General features: G+C 32.2%; 3 protein-coding genes across 3 annotated transcripts; 2 read left to right on the top strand and 1 right to left on the bottom strand.

Moving 5' to 3' along the window:
* The first annotated feature begins 2,048 nt into the window (after positions 1–2,048).
* Positions 2,049–4,888, top strand: LOC137821254 (BTB/POZ domain-containing protein At2g13690-like). Its single transcript, XM_068625759.1, has 2 exons — positions 2,049–3,010; positions 3,546–4,888. Exons 1-2 carry the CDS (start codon positions 2,408–2,410, stop codon positions 4,488–4,490), a joined length of 1,548 nt encoding a protein of 515 aa, XP_068481860.1. The 5' UTR covers positions 2,049–2,407; the 3' UTR covers positions 4,491–4,888.
* A 920-nt stretch (positions 4,889–5,808) lies between these two features.
* LOC137820549 (NAC domain-containing protein 78-like) lies at positions 5,809–11,254 on the bottom strand. The gene is made up of 6 exons (XM_068624690.1): positions 11,013–11,254; positions 10,447–10,911; positions 10,086–10,363; positions 7,524–8,255; positions 6,559–6,839; positions 5,809–6,243 (listed from the first exon to the last, which is right to left on the bottom strand). Exons 2-5 carry the CDS (start codon positions 10,601–10,603, stop codon positions 6,561–6,563), a joined length of 1,446 nt encoding a protein of 481 aa, XP_068480791.1. The 5' UTR covers positions 10,604–10,911; positions 11,013–11,254; the 3' UTR covers positions 5,809–6,243; positions 6,559–6,560.
* Positions 11,255–14,944: 3,690 nt separating this feature from the next.
* Positions 14,945–22,095, top strand: LOC137822928 (succinate dehydrogenase subunit 7B, mitochondrial-like). Its single transcript, XM_068627953.1, has 4 exons — positions 14,945–15,185; positions 15,290–15,358; positions 15,796–15,898; positions 21,721–22,095. The coding sequence occupies exons 1-4, from the start codon at positions 15,129–15,131 to the stop codon at positions 21,777–21,779; spliced, it is 288 nt and encodes a 95-aa protein (XP_068484054.1). The 5' UTR covers positions 14,945–15,128; the 3' UTR covers positions 21,780–22,095.
* The last annotated feature ends 775 nt before the right edge of the window (positions 22,096–22,870 follow it).

Here is a 22,870-nt window from a genome sequence, read left to right as displayed (position 1 = left end):
ATATAGTTGATGATAGTATTTTTAATTTGATATTGTTTACATGTGTAAGGATGTGTTGGTGGTATTAACATGTTTATTATATATACATGAAATGTATATTTATATGTATGTTAGTTATGAAATTGAGTATAACCAAGTAGAGTATATTAATGATAGAGTTACATGCTCTTGGATTTTAATATCATTTTTGGGAGTATTGTATCGTTATTACTCTATTTCCTTTAGAAGAGATGATACTCAAGCAACAACACAGTTACTTAAGCATTTAATTGGTGTTACATAGTTTTTTAAATATGTCAACATTCAAGTGACACTTTCATGACCAAGTTAAAGCTTTTGAAACTTGTTGTGCATCATCACTTAGATGATGATGGATGCTCAAAATATTTTTTATTTTATATAAAAACTAATTTAAATAAAAATTCTGAACAAAACATCTGGCTGCATTATCTTGTTTAAATTAATTGAATTATAGAAATAATAGATTGTGGGCACATTTATTTATGAAGTGAAGGATGAAAATCCATAAATAAAAATAGGGTGAAAATGAGAGGTGAATGAGATGGGAGAAGTGAGTGATGTGCATGTTGTGATCTCTGAGCCACATACGTAAATGTGTTTGTTTCCAGCAACGCAATAAATGAATTATTTAAAACACATTATCTCAAATTCTCTTCCAATCACCTCTTCTTGCTTCTGGCCCACATTATCATTCTTTTCTCTTCTTCCATTGCAAATAATTCCATGCTCTCTGTATTTCAACTTCTATCAATAATTCAACTCCACAATTTTGGGATTCATAGTATGTGATACCCCCAACAGACAACCTAGAAATCAACAACTTACACATTACAAGAAACGCAGCTAGTGTCTTCCTCAAAAACTCAAAAAACCTGTTTTTTTATGCTTCTTTTTCTTTTTCTGAAACATTTTTAATTCTGGTCATTCTTCAGTGACCATCTAAGATTCCAAATGCCAACAATGAATCCAAATTTTTCTCCCATGCTGCCATTCTCTTTCTTACTTTTGCCTCCACTCCACCTCTCACCACAATCCATGTTAAGCTCGCTCCCTCAAAAACAAAAGGGTCAAACCAAACTTCAATCTTTCATCTTCTTCATTCTGGTTACTGAAAAGAGAAAAAAAAAACTGATAATTTATCTACAATTTATAATCTGTAAATCTAAACCAGATAGTTTAAATATAGATGTATCTGGTTAAATTTAAATAGCTATTAATTAAATTAAATTATATTATATCAGTTAACAAATCAATGAGTTTCCTTATTTAATTAACCCAATGCTGGTGCGTAAAACAGAAAACAAGGCATCCTCAAATGGTGTTTAGATTAAGAGTGAAGCAAAATAATAAGAAGACATTAAAAGTGGAAGCAAACACGATCCTTGAATGGAATGAATGATTGGAATGGAGTGCAAAAGAGGAGTATTCCTTCCCTTATCAACAAGCAAAGTAAAAAGACTCATATATTCTATACTCAAATATTATAATAATACTATTTTCCTAGTTCCCAGAATCATGCTACTTGCGGCTGCCTCATTAAACTATTTGCATCCTTATTATTTAATTAAAAAAAATATTTTGATGAAATAATATATAAATCTCACCTAAAGAGATAAAATAGTTTTACGTGTTGCATCATATCATAATTGTAATTTACATTATCAAAATAACATTTTTCTATTGAAAGCTTTATCTTGCTTATGAAGAGTTATTTATTTAGTTGTATATTACTTCATATTTCTATAGTTTTCACACTCTTTTATATAAAATTTTCTTTTCTAACTCCAATATTCCAAACTCATATTAATTTGAATAATACTTTCCATCACCATATTTAAAATATTATCCATTTTAAAATTTCATTATAATGCACCCGTTTATAACTTTTAAAAAAAAATCTTTCTACATTAATTTATAATTCATAATTCAGTAAAATAAAATATTTCTCTTTTTACTTTTAAAAGATGTAATATGGAGAAATGAATAAGAGTTGTGTATCTTTATACAGGCTTTTACACATATTCTTATGGGGAACAACAACAAAGACAAGATTAGGGAGATCTGACTGTGAAAAAGGGGTTAAAGATATGCATTTAGAAGTAAAAAGATTATAGATTGCATAATAATGAGATGGAAATAATAAAGTGGAGATGTGATGTTGGAGGAGGGAATTAACAGAAAACAATGTTTAGCAATTGATCCATGAAAGCTTTTGCTGATTTTCTTCATCCGACCCAACTCTCGAGGAAACAAACAAAACAAAAATAGGTTCCAATTTCAAGAAAGAAAGGGTTAAAAAAAGCAACACCACACTCTCTCAACTATCATCGTCTCTCACACACACACCCCGATGCTCTTCTTCTGAAACTCACGCACCCAACACAACATGGATCATTTCCAACATCGCCGCCGCCACCGCCGCCGCACGTGGTGCTGCTCCTTCGCCGTCCCTCCCTCTAGCCCCGACAACCTCACCGCCTCCAAACCTCTTCCACCTCGCAAGCCCGAACCCAACTCCAAACCCACGTTCTCCCTCCCGACCTCCCCCAAATCCCGCATCCCCGCTCGGATCGACCCTCGCCGGATCCTCTCTCCGGGAAGAGTCTCCCCCATTGACTCGGATCCCGTCGCCGCTGCCTCCGCTCCCTCCCCCTCTCCGGAACCGCCGCTTCCACGATCTCCTGGGCCGGTGGCCGGCGACAGGGATGTGAGGATGAGTCTGAGAGGGAAGAACGGCGGGTGCATGGTTCTGGAGGTGAACTCCAGGGTTCTGTGCGCCAATTCCGAAGTGTTCGCGGGGTTGATAGAGGATTACAAGAAAGGGGTTGCGTCTTGGAGTGGGAGTAACAAAATGTGTAGAATAGAGGTTCCTGAAGTTGAGAACTTGGGCGTGTTCAGAGAGACAATTGAGCTCATGTTTGAAGCCGACGATTGCCTCACCAAAAGACTTCTTAACGTCGGCGTTTTTCGATGCATTGATGTTTTGGAGGTTCACACTTCACTTTACTTTCTATATACAAATAAAAGAAAACATTTTTTTTATTACATTACATTCTGGGTCTATGTTGTTTTCCTTTGGATGACTTTTCGTGCTTATTAGTTCTTCGGATCTTTGATTGCTGGTTTCAGTCTCTTTTCTTGTTCTTATTTCACGTATTATAGTGCACAATATTGCATAACTTTTTCAAGTAGAAAACCTTGATGAATTTTTTTGATCTTGTTTGCTGCTGTTTATATAACAGGAACTAGTTTCATCCTGTTTGTCCTGAGTCTTATCATTTTTTTGTTCTTGCTTCATTTGAGGATATGTATTTTTCCCTTGGGAAAAGTTCCATGAGTCTGCATGAAATTCGAACAGAATGTTGTATTTTCTGGAAGAAGGTATTAAGACGACAATGTGCTTCAAAATGAACTTTTTACGTGATTTTGGTATTGAAGAATCTTTTTTATTGTTCTCTTTTGTGTTGAGCCTGCACATCGTCGCCTCTTTAGTCTCTTACATGGTTGTTTGATTGCATTACTAGGTTTCAGCAGGCATAATGTTCACCAAGGGTGTTTTGTCGTGTTTACAATACCTTGAAGCTGTGCCTTGGACTGAAGAAGAAGAAGAAAAATTGAGAAGCCTATTCACGAGATTTAAGTTTGATGAAGCAACAACGAGAGACATCCTAGGAAGGCTGTACTTGCAGGACTCGGTAGATTGTTCTTACCAGCCAAATGTAGCTCGACAGCTTGTATGGTCTATCACCACTTGTGTGGATGCCAATGCAAGAAATGAACTAAAATCACTGATGAAGGGTCTTCTTTGCAAAAGCTCAGTGTATGAGAAGAATCACCTTGACCTCAACAAAGAGGATCTGTATTCTGTTTGTCACGCATGTTTGGACTCACTGGTAAGCCTCTTTGAGGAGGCATCAGATACCATCCCTCCTGAAAACTTAACAAAGAAAGATAAGAATAAGCCACTAATTGAACGCATCTCAAGGCAGGTTGATAACATCAATTGGTTGTTGGAAATCTTGCTTGATGGGCAAATAGCAGAGGACTTTGTGAACATATGGGCAGATCAGCACCAACTTGTTAAAATGCATGATAGTGCATCCCCAATGGTTAGATATGAACTAAGTCGTGTGTCAGCGATTCTCTTTATTGCCATGGCTACCAGAAAATTGCAATGCCGGTTGGAGGCACGATCAGGGCTTCTTCAGGCATGGTTCCGGCCAATGTTAGTGGACTTTGGTTGGCTTCAGAGATGCAGAAGAGGGCTTGATATAAAGGTTTTGCAAGAGGCTATGGGTCAGACACTTCTTACTCTACCTCTAAATCAACAGTACATGCTCTTCATGGAATGGTTTCGACACTTCTCAAGCCATGGCACTGAGTGTCCAAATCTAAGCAAGGCATTTCAAATTTGGTGGCGCAGGTCCTTCTTAAGAGGCTCTGAAACTCATTCCATTGAGTCAAGGTAAACTGTGCGTGCCACCATTTGTCAATTGATCTGTTTGTGTACTGTGTAAAGAGTTGCAACTAGGAGAGGGATTGTGGATTGTGTACACTGAATAACATAGATAAACTTCATAGATCTTTGGAGATCATTTCATGCCTAAATAGTAGGAGAAGTTTCCTTGTTTGTTGCTCGAGTGGCTCCATGGCACCAATTTAGTTCAGGTTAATGAGTGAAATGCATTAGTGAAGTAATAAGTTGTCACTAAGTCACGACACAAAGTATTCTTGTTATGCTTCTTGGGACCAGGCCCAAGTGACTTAATTTCAGTCATATGGGATAATGTTTTGGATAAAATGGATAATTGTAAATTTGTCCAGAGTTCAATTGTAATGAAAAAAGGAGAATGGAGTGTTCTTAGGATGATTGAGTCAAATAGAGAAGTAAGCATTTATTAAGTTAGTTACTGTATACGATTCACTTTATATAAGGACCGAAAGAATCACGCAAGCGGTTGAAATTAAGAAGTCTTATGCTTCAAGTCTTCACAATAAGGATTTAAAACTTTGCTTTACCTCATATTAATAAGCGCACGTATTCTGTTTTCTTTTTGTATTCTTAGTTAACAGAATACGTGTTACCTTGTAGAAAGCTGACAGTATCAGACCCAAATATACCAACATTTAGCCCTCAGATTTGTATCACTCCAAAATTCGTGACTAACTGCTTTCACTTGCAGAAACATTATTATTTTCACTAGTAATTACAAAATATCAGGTTTCTCACTTTATTATTTTAACCTAATTATAGTTTTAGCTTTTATCTACAACTTTAATCTCTTCATTTTTAATTTTCTATTATTTTAGTCCATAAATTAGCTTTTAAGATAACTTTTATCCTAAAATCAAACAATCACATTAACTCAATATGAAACACAAATATTTCTTGTACTCAATATAACAAAAACTGTTAATAAGAACTTAATTGAAAATATTCAATTTCATAAGAAACCTCAAACTTCAAGTATTTTTTTAATTTTTCATGTAAAAGACACTAAAGTAATAATGATGAAAAACTTAACAAGTCATTTTAAAAATAAAAAAAAAATCATGTAAAAACACATAAGTAACAGTGATGCGAAATAAGTTGACTCAACTGACATGATCAAATAGCAAAAATTTAATTAAAAACATAAAAATTCAGATTAATCACTCAATTGAAAATAGTCATATTTATCAACTTAAAACTTAGTAATTAATAATTTAAAAAAAAAATAAGTTTAAATAAAAAATCAAAATCAAAGTCATGAAATTAAAAATTAAAAGAATAAAATTGAAAAATAATTATAAAAACAAAAGGTACAGATTTTATAAAATGAGAAACAAAATTACAATTAAGGTTTTATATTATAAGACTTTAAAACTAACACAACATGGAAACCTTATATACATGGAAGCTATTTCTAACTTCTCCTGCACATCTAGAAAATGAAATTATATACATATAAGTTAAAAAACATTTAATCAACATTGCACATGTTTTCCAGCCCTCCCCTCTCTAATCGTGTTGCTTTATGATGACTCTAAGATGATGCTACTGGGACTCCCTTCTCGTGCATCTCCCTTTTGCCTTTGAATAGTCGCTGTTCTTATTGGGCTTAGGCAGTTAGAATGTGAGAATAAAAAACTCAAGGAAGATAAAATATTATGTTATGAATGTCAATTTTCTACTCAAAGACCATCACCACCAAACTCCACCCTCACCCCGAAAAAATGGATCTGCATTAAAATTTCCTTATGTATTAGCATTTTCATATTGCAATTGAGATTAATTAATCTTCAAGGTAAAACATGCAATTAACGTAGATTTTGGAACAAATTGCAGCATAATTAGATTTTAATCAAATATAACACTTGATCAAACATCACTAGATTAATCAACATCCTATCCGTACAGATTGTTTAAATAATTCCAGAAACTAATGCTAAAATAGGCATATCTGGTCATGGTAGTTTTTAAATGAAAAACGAGAATCGCAGCTTTTTCGGGTCCACATTAGTTACTTGTGGCTTTAGTTGTATCAATTTTCTAACCTTTACTTATATTCGCCAGAACTTCCATGCTTATTCTGCCAGGGCTGTGGCCCCGCTAGGTCCGTCAACTCCAAAAAGTCTTGGGGTTCCCAAGACCCAAGCATATAATCACCACCTGTATAAAACATATCGCTTGTAGAAAGTCCGTTTTTCTGGCCAGAGGAAAAACTGCCTTCACCCAATCCAACCAAGCTGTCAAGGTCTCCTAGGTTCTCAAAAATCACATTTGGATCCAAACATGGTGCGCATTCAGCATTGTTCGCCTGATCAGGGTCAACCTTCTGTCATCCCATAATCATAAAATTAGCATAAATAGAAGATAAAGCAAGTATAGAATAAACTGATTGTACATATTATAAGATCAAAATAACAAAATCTAACAAAAACGCCTTGAAATAAATTTATGAAATAGAAAATTTATTTTACATTATATACTCCAACATCATGATTAGTAGCTTCAACTATTCAATAAGAGTACCTTCCAGTTTTCTAAGGTCAGTGAAACATTTTTGCGAGCCTCACAGGAAGCCTACAAGAATGAGCTAAAAATTGGCCAACTACTTGATTAAAACATAATAAAAACTAAATCCCCACATCCCGGAACAAAAGTAGCAGGAAAGAGCTTATTTCTTTGAGAAAAATAACAACCAATTTGCAAGTCTTCTGAGAGAGGAAGAGGAGAAGGGTAAATCCTAGAATGAAACAGGCAACAAGTGTAAAGGAACCCACAGCAAGATATTACAAACCCAGTAATTTCAAAAGATTTCTACTAAGACCACGGTTAGTTCTCACTCATAGATATCTACCAAGAACAAGGCTATTTCTGAGTAGCTGACTGCAAAATGTAAAAGATAAAATAACAAAAATGTCTTGGGGAGAATCTGACACCATCCTTAAAAAGAGAAACAATCATGCCAAGATTCCTAAGCAAATCGACAAATACAAATAAGAAATAGATTTCTCACCTTAATTCCATTGTTTTCATTCACAGCCATTGTGTCGTCATCTTCTTTGAAATAATCTAGCAAAGATAAAATGTTTTCATCATCTTGATGGTTTGGAGATGGTGCCGTGCAAGAGGGCATCAATTCTGATACAGATGATAAAGTGTCAACTAGATTGTTTGGAGCTGAAGCAAGTGGCAAGCAAGAAGGCATTTTTGATACAGATACAGAGTCAACTTCACTGTTTGGAGCAGAAGAAAATGCTGAGCAAGAGGGCATCAATTTTGATACACATGATACAGAGTCAACATCATAGTTTGGAGTTAAAGGAACTGTTGAACAAGAGGGTGTCACTTTTGATAGACCTGATACAGAATCAAATGCACAGTTTGGAGAAAAAGGTAGTGCTGAGCAAGAGGGCATCAATTCTGATACACATGACACAGAGTCAATTTGATTGTTAGAAGGCACACAATATGCTGAGCAGGAAGGCATCAACTTTGATGCACATGATACAGAGGTCAATCCAGCACATCCACTTGTAGAGGGATTGATGTCATTTGCAATAGAAATATGACTTTCACTGGGTTGTATAGGAACAGGTGTCGACATAGAAGCAACACGTTCAGATTGCACAGAGTCAATTTCCTCATCTGTATCCCATTCTTTCTCATCATATGGTTTACCGTATTGTGCACCATTCCTGGGACCAGGACCTTCCTTTCGGAATATCCTACAAATTACATAGGAGTCCTGCAGTACATTTAGCAAACCAGTAGAACAGTTAAATAAATGCACAAGAAGAATTCACTAGAAGAACCACAAAGAAGTAAAAACAAAGTCTACAAACCAAACTGGAGATGGCAAAGTGTACACAACCCTTAAAAATACCAAGAAATGGAGAGTAAATACCTGTCTCTTGGGGATGAGTCTGGAACGGGTATTTATTTACCCACAAATTTTAATGGGGATAGGTACAGTTACAAATACTATAGTACCCCTCCATCCCAAACTTGTTAATATATCAAAAATTAAGGTTTCAAAAAACCTTTGTTCAAATTGGTGTCTTAATCCAGAAATGATCTTAAAGTCCAACAAACCCTTGTTCCAATTGGCATCTTAATCAATAAATGAGGTTTTAAAGACCAACAAACCCTCCATTCCAGTGAATTGCACTTTTCTTTCCCAGTTACATTTAGTTTTTCTTTTTGTCTCACCCACATCAACTTGTGTTTGTTCCAGTGTGTTATGGTAAGGCTTACACAGAGCTCTACCAGATCGTCTACTGCAGAAGGGAATCAGAAAGAATGAAGGACTAAGAGAGAGGAAGAAGGAAATTTAGGTGCACGCACAAAGATTACAGAAAAGGGAAGCCTTACTGTAGGTCTTCACCATAAATTGTTATTAAGAGAGGGAAACGAATACAAGGTATGTTCTGTTCTATCTTTAAATGGGAATCAACCATGCTTTATATAGCAAGTTGATTCATAACACCTAACTAAACAACCTAGTCAATTTGACTAGGGTTAACAAAATTATCTAACAGGTGAGGGTGTAATTTGGTTGTCTACTGGAGCCTCTCTTCCATTGAAGGCTCCATTTGATGCAAGGGAAAGACAAGTCTCCTCCACAATTAGTGAACTTTAAAGCAATGATTTGTTGTCCTATAGATCATTTGTTCCAATTTTTTGGGTTTAGGATTTAGGGTTCAAGCAAATAAGTGGATTCTCATATGAATTTTAAAGTGTTTCAAAATGATTGTGTACATGATTTGTTTATCTTGTATTAAAAAACAAAAATTGTTTATGTGATTGACGAGGGTGAATGATTTGGATTATAAGGGGGGTCAAAGGAAAAAGTTGTCATACATCATATGTTCTATTTATACCTTCTTTATAATAAAATTGTTCTGGCATGTAGAACTGAAGAAAGTCAATGACCCCGGTCATAAAGCAAAAAATTGATAAATTAAAGATTCTTGAAAATGCTAAATAACTTCTTAATACATTTTCCTGTTGTTTATTCCTATACCTTGATGATTTTGGGATCTTGAGAAAAAATGTCTTTCATGGTTGAGTTTAAATTTCCATAGAAGGCATTGTATTGTATCCTTGTAGATTAGTTGTTTCAATGGTTAAAAGGGAATTGTTCAACAAATTTGAAAGTCGATGTATCATTTTAGAACTTTCAGAACCAGGTATGGATGAAGATTAAAGTTGCTAACGCACAAGTATAGAGACGGGCACGGATACTTTTCCTAATTGCAATAATGGCTATCAGTACGTTACTCGAACCCTATCCATTGTCATCCCTAAACCAAATGCAGGAAGCATTAAGGGATGCCAGATTAGTCAATGCATAGCAACAAGCAAACAAAGAAAGGTTGCATTCCATGTCATACAAATTTAAGCACATGCAAAGTATACCTACTGCCATAAATCAGCTGAGGTTAACACAAAAAGAGGAAATTCTAGTTTTGATGTCGTATCCAACAAAACCTGTAATTCTAGACATCCTCACAGATATAAACCCTAGAAACTGCAAATAATCCAATAACAAATTTGCTTAGTCAAAGTTTTTTACCTGCGAACTGCCTTCGTCAACCATCTCCTTGTCATCAACTCTGAATTCATGCATAACCCAATCAGTCCGATCTCCCTTAGGGGCTTTACCGGTGTGAAAAACCAGAGTTTTAACCATCCCCACAACTCGATTCTTGTGTTCAACCGCTCTATCCTTCCCAGTAGTCTTCCAGTACCCAACCTCCGTCGACCGATTAAACCTCCCTCCAGTCGAATATTTCTTCCCCTTCGGACAAAAGAAGTACCACTCCAAATCCCCACTCTGGAGGGCAGATTTATCTGAAAAACAAAACCCCATTAAAACACAGAGAAAAAATAATAACACATAAAAGTACTCTACGAAACAATAATGAAATGCAAACCTGGAAGATCCCACGGAGCATACTTGTACAAGTCAAGCTCAGCAATTACTCCGCTGGGAATTACCTTACCCCGAACCTTCCTCTTCAGAAAAAACTCAATCAACTCAACGTCAGTGGGCCGGAACCGAAACCCTGGAGTGGAATTTCTTCGGGCCATCCAGAGAAAAACAAAAATAATAAGAAATGAAAATGAAAAAGCGAAATATTAAGCGCTTTGTGAAGCAAACCAAAGCAATGGAAGAGAGAGAAAGAGGTGGACAGGAAGAGAAGAGGAAGGAGGAGTTTGAAAGGAAAAATGAGAAGAGAGTGAGTGAATGTATAACCCTAATTGGGGTCAGGTCAAGTCCAGTGGCGGAAGAAATCCCAAGAACGCCAAAGCCTGCCCCGGTTCATGCAGGCAAAATGGCACACGATGGATGACGATCCCTTTACAATCAGAAGAAAAGTCATCGGCGCAGTGAAACCCTAATACACCCAATGCAGTTCATCTCAGAAAAATCATAATCGACAAAAAACAAGGATTCTCGATTAGGGTTCACAGTTATTAGTAGCTCGTTCTTTCTTACCGGAGAAGGTGGAAGAAGTGAGCGCGCACTGAGAGTTCAACAACCTTTGTTGACGTCTTCGGATACTCCAAGGGGAAGGTCGTATTTATAGTGGTCCGAATTATTATTCCCCAAAATTTAATTTAAAAAGAAAATGTTTCTTGGATAAGAGGTTTCTATATTTTGCTCTTCCTTCCTGTGAAAGATTAAGTAACTAGAAACTGAGAAAGAGCACGCGGCAAAGTCTCTGCACACTCAAAAATGTGGCTTTTCGAGGACTTCTACTGATTGTATCACAGCATAACCAGTTTTTACTTTCTGAGTTTTGTGTTATTAACTTAACAACACTTCTTAAAACATTATTACTATAGAAGAAAAAAAAAGTATTTTTTTGATATGGTTTTATACTATACATGTCCGACACATTGTTTGAATTAAAAATAAATAAATACTAAAAAATATTTAATTTAAAATATATGTGTATTGTAAAATGCATTTACATGTAGTCTTATTTTCTAAAAAAATAATCTATTTTTGTTTTATTTGGATAGAGTAAAGAATGAAAGGAAATAAAAATGAGATTATTTACCTTAAGTAAAGAGAAATGTATACAAAATTTGAGACTTTATTTTTATTTTAATAAAAAATAAATATAAATTAAAGTTGAAAAATAACTAATCATAAGTTATTATTTTATAAAATTGGACGTTATATTAAAAATATTCATAAATTTAGTTATTAATTTTTTTCCATATGCTAAATAAAACAATAAAGTTGGATTTTTAAATGAAAAATAAATTATATATTTATCAAATGTATACATCGATATATGTATTATATTATATTAATATTATATTATGTTATACACTATTATATTATATATATATATATATATATTATATAGTGTTATTGTATTATCTCATCATGTTATATTACATTATATCATCTTCAAGGTCATTTGATTTTGCTTAATTTATTTCACCACTAGAATTTAGTAAAATATTTTTTTTAATAGCTTACTAGCATTTTTAAAAATGTCAGCTTTTTGAGGTTAGTCATATTCAATTAAGGTAAGGTGGGGCGTGCTACATAAGGTATTAAAAAGTACAACGAGTTTATTAATTTAACTCAATGAATTCGTTTCACATAATCTCAATGGACCAACAATAAGGTAGGACAGGTCTGCATAAATAAAAAAATAATTATTTTATTTATTTATTTTAAATAAAAAATCATATATCACTCACTCAAAAGTGTGATTTTCTCTAACGTCTTGGTGAAGTGGTGACAATGGAGGAAACAAATTGTTCAATTAGATATGACTCTTGATGTTGTAGCCAGAGTCTTTAACCTCTCATATTTTTATTTGTCGTAAGGATGTTTGTAAGATTGTTACTAGTATTGATCGATTATATATATTGGTTCTACAACTTTGGTTGTTGTAAGTATACTTTCATTAACCTTTAAAATAGTTTAATATATTCATACTTTACTCTAACATTATTTTTTCAATGTTCAAGGTATTTACATCACATCTCTGCATCAAAAAAGAATAATGCTTATATTTATGGATTTCTTGATCCAATTGTCATCTAGAGTGTAGGAAATAAAGCGAGTGAAGTGCAAACATATTTAATAGAGACATTTTAAAATACATGCAAAAAAGTGTATTTAGCACCTTACTTGCATCAGTAAGTATATAATTTTAAATTATAATTAATTAATTTAGAAATTATTTATTATTAATATTATTATAACTTGTAGCAGTCATTGACAGTTGTTGGTCATTATTTCTCGTCATTTTCTCATGGTTCTCTTGTGTTTATTGTATAATTAACACTTTGACCATCAAACATTTACTAGATGCATAAGTTTTTTTATTGTATTATATTTCCTACCTTAATGATTAATATGAATTAACAAATATATACTTTTTATAGGGATTTTGAGACTCATTTGAGATTGCAAGACCTTCCACACTTAGCTAAAAAGAAGATACAATTAATTGCACCCAATGTAACTTATTTGTCTCACCACTATTTAATTATGATATAAAATATATCTTATATTTATATTTTAATTTGTCGTGTTCACATCAATCAGGAAACTATGAGTGAGTGTGGATATCATCTAATGAAGCACATGGACACAATCATATATGCAAACATTATTAACTAATGGAGAGAGGTAATAAAAAATTTACTAAAATACCTTTAATTATTTAATTGTGAATTTCACTTTTTTGTTAATTAAGTCATTTTTTTTTTAGTTATTCAATCATTCATCTCCACTCAAGGATAAAGATATAGAAGACATTATAATGCATTGGACTTTATTCTTTTTAAGTGTTTCTGATAAGATGTAAAATCCGTTAATTTATTTAAATATACAATAAATATTATATTTTTTTTTATGTAATTGTCTGGATAACATTGATATGCAGGTGATTGTTATTAATGAATGAAGAGAAAATTGATCAACGAATGAGTTTGTCGGTAAAGGATATACAATTGTCTTAATAACATTGATATACATGTGATTGTTATTAATGAATGGAGAAAAATTAGTCAACGAATGAGTTTGTTTAAAAAATTATATGCAATTATTTGGATAACATTTAGCGTTAAATTTATCAAAACAAATTAAAAAGAAAACATATTTTAATGTTTTAAAGACAAACTTATTGAAGAAAATTCAATTCTTTTTTATAAATCATAAACTATTTTTACGAACTCAAACATATAAACTCTTCTGAAGAAAGTTCAATTTTTTTTTATAGAAATCATAAACTATTTTTATGAACTCAAACATATAAACTCTTCTAAATGTCCTGGTAATATATCAATTATTTGGTTAAATGTTTTCCTTGGATTTAAAAAAATATTTTTTTTATTTTCTTTATCAGCATATAAAAACTATAAGATAAAAACTATAAGAGAAAACTGTCTATTATTATAAAAAGATTTAAACATTATTGGGTGATGATTTAAAAAGATTTAATAATCTAATAATAGAAAGTAACAAGGATGTGAACCCAACTCCTTTGTAAAAAGTTAACATAAGTTATTACACAAGATGTATTAAATTATTGTAGATTTCTATAAATTAAACTTTGATATAAAATTATAAAGTTTACTCACACCCTTTTAATTTTATTTTAAGCAAAAATAGTCTATCATTAAAAAAAAGTCTGTAAACATGATTTCATTAAGGGAGATCATGATTTGAGTTGGATAGAATTTGCACAAATTCACTATTCAACCAACTACAAAAATATTGGTTTAGTTTTTATTTTTTATTTTTTTATTACGATAAACTTAATCCAACCGAACTTCTTTTTTAGTGAGTTAGATTGGACAGAGTAATTTTGAATTTTTTATTAAAAATGTAATTTTAAGTATTAATCTAATCTAAAAATGACATAATTATTATAAAATTTTATTCAAGACTTTAACTAAGTTAATTCATAATAAATTTATACAAACTAATTAAAGAGATGAAAAGAAAAATATAATATAAATTATTAAATCAAAATATATTTTCTATATTAAATTTATCACCTAACTTGTATAAGATAGAGTTAGTTTATATTAAATTTAATTCAATTATAAATAAAACACAATTCAATCAATTAGGTTAAATTATGTCTGATTGGATTAATTTAACCTAATTTAACGGACATTTGTAAATTTGATGATAATTTTAAAAATATTTAGTAATTAAACAATAAAAAATAAATAAAGATGTGAACTCTACCTAGTTTTTAAACAGGTTAACATGATTTATTGTAGCATTTGTATTAAATGTTTGAATAGACAATTTTTTTAATAGATTTGTATCAAAGTTAAATAATATCAAATATCATGGTTTATGTACCTCTACTAAACAAAAAGAATTAAAAAGAAAATGAAGTCATTAAAAATATAATTCAAAGCTAAAAACATAACTAAGTCATATTAACAAAATTAAAATTACAATAAAGAAATAAAATATTAAAGTATAGTTCCAAGTATTGATCCAATAGAGAGGAGTTGGAATCTGAGTGGGGGTAGTTCTCTTCACCTTGCTTCGTTTTAATTTGCTTCCCAGAGCTCTGAACTTCACCAACGTCGTTTTACTTCAAAGCGCTTCAAGAAAATGGCGTTCTTCTTGAACAAAGCAACCATTGCTTCCCGTTTTGTATCTCACTCCCAGGTATTCCCATACTTCATTTCTATCGCATATTGAATATGTTGTTAATTTCGTTTAACGTTTGGGTTTTGCTTTATCTTATACTGAAATCCCTTTTGAGAAATCAGAAGACTGAAGATTCCGCTTCTTTTCCGCGCCGTCGATTCCACGTTGAACCTGGGCATCGTGAAAAAGCTGTAAGGCTTAATTTTTATTATTATTAGATTTGTTATTGCCTTTCATGATTCAAGTAATTTCGTGCATCTAGATCACATATTTTCTACTTATAATTAATTGGATTTAATTTGACAATAGAATTGGGGTTTAAGAAAACCTCATTCTCGACTTAGTCAATAAAAATGGAGGGTTTTCTTTTGATGGATTCATTTTGTAAACAAATATTGGCATTCGGTGTTAGGCAAATTTCTGAAATATGATTTTGGTCGTGTCTCCACGAATTTGTCATTTGCTATTTGTCGTGTCCTTGAAAGAAATAGAGAAAGTATTTTGTATTTTTTTAATATATTTTCTTTTAGCTTTTTGCGAATTTGTTGTAGAACATAACATGCTCAACGGTTTTGGCACACATTTGTTTGCCTGTGCATTCATCTTTACTGCTTGCATTTTGTTGCAGCTCTTAGCAAAAGATTCAGTTCTGAAACCATTCAAATCGTATAAGAAGAGTGTAAAACAGCTCAAAAGAATCGGGGATGTTCTCACAGTTGTTGTTGTTGCAGGTATGTTGGCTTTTAACTCTGATTTTAATTGAAGGAGTGAGTGTTTGTTTGTGGTATTGTAATTTGGGAATGGAAGTTGAAAGACTTTGATTTGAAAAATGAAACTGTGAGTAGTTCTTTATTATTAGCTCTTAAGGATTGAAGTCGTTTGTTAATGAGCTGGACTTTGTTGTGACAGTTTATGTGTTTGTGAAGCAGTCTGGAATATCAAGTCTGGTAGTTTCTAAATCATTTGAACCGGACTCATGATTTATCTTTGAATATTGTTTTTGTTTCATTTCAAATTTGTTGGCTTATTGTCGTTCACACATCATTCTAAATGTGAAGTTTATCCTTGTAGTCCCAATAAACTAACTTTGAAAACCATAAATTTTTTTAAACAAAACTTAGATTATGGTTTTTCAATTCTTTCTTTTAAGTTCTCAAAGCAGGTACCTGACATGTGAATTTTGTTCCAAAATCAATAGCTTCTGTTGATTCTAAGTTTGCACAAGTTCAGAAAAAAAATCCATGTAATTGCATAAGTTGAGAATTTGATTAAATTTTATCTGATAAGATATTGCAAGTTCTTTTATGATTGAATCTTACCTCGTTTTTTGAGGAGGGCGTGTGTGAGGTGAAGTGGTCTTGGTGGTGTTTTCCAAACCAAACTAACCAGCTAAACGCACATAAGGGAGTCTTTCTTTTAATAAGCTTCAATAAAGAAATAAATTGTTCAAATCTGTGTTTAAAATTGGTTTCTCTGAGGTCAAACCTATGAACAACTTAGTTGGAAATGGTCTGAGCCAGATTTGTTGTTTGGCTTAGGATTAGTCCTCAGTGATTTGGAAATACAGCATGCCTCATTACCTTTGCAGTTTGATTACTGAAAGATGATTACTTCACAAGTAAATTTGGATTAGTGAATATGATAGATTATCAGAAGTACATTATGATTTTTTTTTTCTGAAATAGCAACTTTGGAAAAGAGGACGTAGTACTCTTTATTCCCTTGAGTGTGTAACTTTTGGCTTTAGGATATTGTCATAGTTGCAGGGCTTGTTTGAGTTAGAGCCAATAGGACATATTTCTCCTGAGATCTATGTACATGTTCCTTCCATGCTGATCATTTCCTCAAGTGTTAGCAACTGTAGCATTGAGCAATATGGGCTACTTGCATAGTTGTTTAAAGGTCTATTTATATGTTTCAATAAATAAGATGATAAAATACAGTGTATTGAACCTACACTGCTGTGCTTTTATTGATGTATATACACACACACACACACACACACACTCATATATATACACATCAGTAAATGTGTATACACACTCAATATATATATTTGAGTCCATAGGACTATCAATCGGCTTGAAATTTGTCAGGCTTGTAATCTCCAAAATATCAAAGAGCATATTTTTTGTGAAATGATGACACCTTTTGATTGTGCCACTTCAATACCAAAAATATGTTTTAGATAGCCCAAATCTTTAATCTAAAAGTAAATAAATGCTTTTTTAATTGAGCAACTCTAGTGATATCATTTCCTTAATAACAATTTCTTCAAAATATACCATAAGATAAACACACTTCCCAAAAGAAGTATGAGGTGCGAAACCTATATGAAAATGAAGGAGGGTGCAACAACGCGAGACCCATCCAAAAACGAAGGAGGTTGTGCACATGAGACCCTAATGTGCAATAGCAATAGAAACCCTAAACCCTATTCTCTTAATCTTCTATTATTCATTTTGTTAAAAGGAGTTGGGATGACCTAATTCAAATATTATAATTTAACCTAATACTTTACCCACATCAAAACAACCTCTCCCTATTTCTTGTTCACTCTGGTTACTGCTTGCCAATGTCGTTGCCATTCACGGTCGCTTGCTGCAGCAAACGGTCCGGCTATTGCCACCACTAACACTATTGTTGACACCTCTGTCACTGTTGTCCCTATTGTTGCCGCCACCACCATCGCCACTGCTGATTGCAAGTGTTTTTCTTGTTTCAAATTATTTTTGTTCAGTTCCTAATTTTTTTCTTCTTTTTTTCCACTTCCAGTATAATTATTTTCTGAAAAGTATACAATAATGTCAATGACTATGACACTTCCAGAACATCCCATAAAAATGACTTAGGCTTGAAACATGGTCATCCGATGGATGAATCAAACATAAATATATTTTATGTAATTACTGTTGGGAAGTTATGAAAGGAGGAATTACTAGAGCGAAAGAACATTTGATGGCAAAGAAGGGTAATGTTGTTGCTTGCACCAAGATTCCAAAAAAATGTGAGAGAAGAACTTTGGAAATTATTTAAAGAAAAAACAACCACCCCTTCCATCAATCATGTATATAGTGCGGCTTATTATAATTATGAGAGTGAAGATAAATTTGAGATTTCCTCATCTACTAATTATAAGGGGAGAATTAGTGGTGGAAAAAAGGACCAATATATATGTTTTGTAGAAGTCCAAGTGTTGCAATAGAGAAGAGAAAAAAGAAAATCTAATATCAAAGAAGCATGTGACAAATTTAAATGTATGAGTTAATCAATATGTTGCTTGATTTTGGTAAAAAGCAGGCTTGTCATTCAACCTTGTAAGATTGAAAAGTTTTCAAGATATGATTGATGCTATAGGTGCTTATGGACCTAATTTGCCATCTCCTACTTATTATGAAATTATAGTTCCACTTTTCAACAAGGAGGTTGACTACATTGAAAAGTTGTTGAGAGATCATAAATAATAATGGAGCAAATATGGTTGTTCTATTATGTCAGATGCATAGACTGACCGAAAGCAACAATGTTTGATTAACTTTTTGGTTAGCTCCATTGTAGGGACAATGTTTGTTCCAGTCCATTGATGGTTCTAAATTTGTGAAGACATGGGAAAAAGTCTTTGAGATGCTTGATATTCTTGTGGAGGAGATTGGAGAAGAAAATGTTGTTTAAGTTATCACATAATGGAAACAATTATGTGTGGGTTGGTAAATTATTGGAAGAGAAAAAACTTCATCTCTATTGGACTCCTTGTGTTATCCATTGTATAAGTTTGATGCTTGAAGACATTGGAAAACTTCATTTGATAAAGAAGACAATACAAAAGAAGGGTTGGTCTTGTTGATTTTATCTATAGTCATTGTAGTTCCTTGAGTTTGTTGAGACAATTTACAAATAAGAGAATTGGTAAGACACCCAGTTACAAGGTTTGTTACCTCTTATTTATCATTACAAAAGTTGCATTAAGAGAAGGAAAATTTGAGAAAGATTTTTACTTCATCAAATGAATAAAGCAAGAACAAGTTGTCTAAGGAAGCTAAGGGGAGGGAAGCTACAAAAATTGTTCTTATGCCTTCATTTTGGAATCATGTATTTACTTTCAAAATCATGACTCTTCTTGTTCATGTATTTTGTTTGGTAGATGGGAAAAGAAAAACAACTATGGGCTATATATATGAAGCAATGAAGAAAGTCAAGGAAACAAAAATGAAGTCATTCAATAACAATGGAAGTAAATACAAGGATGTGTTTACAATAATTGATAATAGATGAACATGCCAACTTCATTGCCCCTTGCATGCGGTTGGGCACTTTTTGAATATGATTTGGAAGTTACCAATAGATTGTATGATTGCATCAAGAGGTTAGTGTCAAATAAAGTTGTACAACAAAAAAATTTAACTGAGTTGCCTCTTTATAAGAATGGAAGTGGACTCTTTGGTGATGACTTTGCCAAATAATCAAGGAAGATCACAGTCCCAAGGGAGACACTTAAATACTTTTTAAATTGTATTAAGATATAAATTATATCCTTTAATGGTTACATTCTATGTTATTTTCTTTGCTTTTATAGTTCAATGGTGATTATAGGCACGCAACTCCACCTCATAAAAGCTAGCAATCAAGATTTTAAGTTTGACGTGTAGTTCATTGAGATGTGATGTGAGCGCAACTGGAGTGTATTTAAGCAAGTTCTAATTATTGTTCATGATATGACTCATGTTAATATTATCTTTTTGGTAGAATGTAAAAAGAAAGTAATTCACATTTTACTTATTCATAATGCAACTTCATTAAAAAAAACGGGAATAGGTTGGATCACAAAATGTTGCATGATTTGGTTTACATAAAGTATAACTAACAACTTGCTCAAAGATACAATATTAAGGATGAAATAGAATCTATTGTACTAAATGACATTGGTGATGTAATGAGTGGTTACTGGGACAAGTAGATAATGAAGATGAGGGAAATAAGTTGGTTTTTGATGATGATCCCACTCTTAATTGGGCAACTGTTTATGAAGTTAGTGTTGGAGAAACAATAATTTATACAAGGAGACAAGCAACCAATAAAAGAAAGCAACCATCAAGTGGTGGTATTGTTATTGAATATTACGATACTTCTAAGAAAGGTTCAGGTGGAGTGCAACTTCAACCCAATGTAAAGAGAAGATTCAAGTTGGGGTTTTGAATGGGTTGCATGATAGTTCTTATTCTAAGTTTGAAAAATTACTTAACTTTGACAAGAGTTTATCTAGAAGGGAAGAGGAGGAGAGATGTATCCTATTGGATAATATTGAAGACAATTATGTTGGGATTGAAGAAGAATCAAATAATTAAAGATTTTAAGAGACTTATTTTATGTTTTGTTGTTATTTTAAGTTTTGAACTTGAAATTTGTGGTGTTTTGATTTGATGTTATCATGATTTGAATTTCTAAACATAATATTATCATTAATTATGGTTGTCTTTTTCATTACTTTTGCGTTACAAATATATTTTTGTATATTTTTTAAATTCACACACACATATATATATATATATATTGCATTGTATTTCTTTTGATCACAATGTTTCCACCATAACTCGTTATGGTTATTGTTATTGTTATAATTTCATAAAAGATTTGTGGGGTCCTCGATATTTTCCGTTATTCAATGTCGATAACACTAGAACATGTTGATTAATCTAATTTCCCCGGAAGATAAGAATGAAGAAAACACAATAGAAAAATATTCCTTATTATTATCTCTTTTGAGAACTTTATTTATCTTTTCAAATTGGTTTTTAATTTCATTGAAGAAAGACATAAATATGGATAAAAGTTCATATTTGTCTTTCATTAAATAAACCTAAGTACATTGAGAGAATTCATCAATAAAGGTTATGAAACCAAAAGAAGTGACACGACTTGATCCCCGAATATCAAAATAAATATTAGAAAACCAGAATTACATCATGTTTGACACTTTTTGGGAAAAGAAGATCTAACATGTACTCAAAATAAATATTAGAAAAACCAGAACTACATCATGTTTGACACTTTTTGGGAAAAGAAGATCTAACATGTTTTCCTACAAGACAAGATTCAGTATCTAAAACTTATCTTCAATTTTGATGAACTAGGGTGATCCAAATGATTATGCAAATGTTTTGGGACTGGAGTTGAATCAGAAAACTTTACATTTCAACATATATAATCACTTTCAGCCATGTCAAAATATTCTATTATTTGCTATCTGTTAAGATGTTTCAGATTTTCTTAAATTTTTTTAGCTTATTGAAATCTTAATTTCTCAGTTTCTTTTCATGGACACCTTTTACTGTGTTTTGGCATTGTTCACAACTAGGAACATGTGTGAATAATAATATAATGAGAGCACTCATTAATTGACGATTCTGCGCACACTAATATTTTGCATTACCTATATCCATGTGTATTTGAATATATGCTAGTTTGTAGTATGTTATTTCTCTTGAAACAATCTTACTAATTTCTCTTCGTGTTCCATCTTTTCAATGTTCTTGTTTGCTTATTTATGATGTTTCAGGATGCTGTTACGAAATTTATGTTAGAGCTGTTACACGAGAGGAAGCACAAAAGCAGTAACATTCTGAAAGTTCTTGACAAAGCAAATATTGGGAGTTAGTTGTATTTTGTTGGATGTTTGTGGCAACAATTTGGGCTATTATTAGCCATTTTAGAATAAGCAGAAAAGTATTTGAACTAAAATTATCTGTGCATCAGTAGTTTTTTCACTATTTTAAGTACTGTCTAGTGATTATAATTTGATGGCTTCATTCTGAGAAACAGATAGGATTCCTTCAACCAAGTTTGAGGGCGAGCAATTATTTGAGGTGTCCGGTGTGATGAAGCTTTTCCTGAAATGTTAATGAATCTGATAATCATATCAATTGGAATTGAATCTGGTGTTGGTCAAATCGTATTAATGGGACTGCAAACTGGTGCTTGACCAATATATTTTAGCATTTGCCCATCATTGTTAGGAAAGGCTGGATTTCTGCCTAGCCATTTTTCAGGTTTAAAGCAAGTTTTCCTTTTTAATATTGTAAAAATGTTTTTTTAAAAAATTAATTATTAATTAATTTTAAGTGAAAAGAGAAATAGAAAAATTCAGAGCTTTACTAAAACAACTGATTTTTCTTTTACCAGAAAACTCCGTTCAACAAAAAACATACTGTTTGTTGGATATGGTTATTATTAGGTTTAATTATGATTTTAATCTCTAGCTATTGTTTTAATCTTCAAACAATAAATTTGAATGATTAAACAAGATTCTTTTTAGAATTTTAAGATTTAAATTTTAAAATTAGAGTTTAAGACTGACTTAACTACAGTAATTAAGCATTTGTGTACCCTTTATCTAGGATTTAGGGTGTCAGATAGATATTTCTAGAATAATGACTACCTTCTCCTAATACCCAAGATTGAAGGTTAGATATTTCTATCATCAAGCATTATTTTCTTTATATATCATCATTAAAATTCTATTATGTAATAGTCCTCTTTATTATATTGTAGATATTTTTGTTGAATTTCTAAATAAAATATTCCAAAACCAAATATATCGAATTGAGGCATCATAAGCAATTTTTTGAATGTCCTTGAACCTGTTACGGAACTTTGTTTCTAAATAATGATTGATTTGCCAAGTGTGCATAAACAACAAATATAATTCC

This window comes from Phaseolus vulgaris, chromosome 9 (assembly GCF_000499845.2).
Source record: "Phaseolus vulgaris cultivar G19833 chromosome 9, P. vulgaris v2.0, whole genome shotgun sequence".
NCBI lineage: Eukaryota > Viridiplantae > Streptophyta > Magnoliopsida > Fabales > Fabaceae > Phaseolus > Phaseolus vulgaris.
This window is presented reverse-complemented; position numbering and strand designations above follow the sequence as displayed.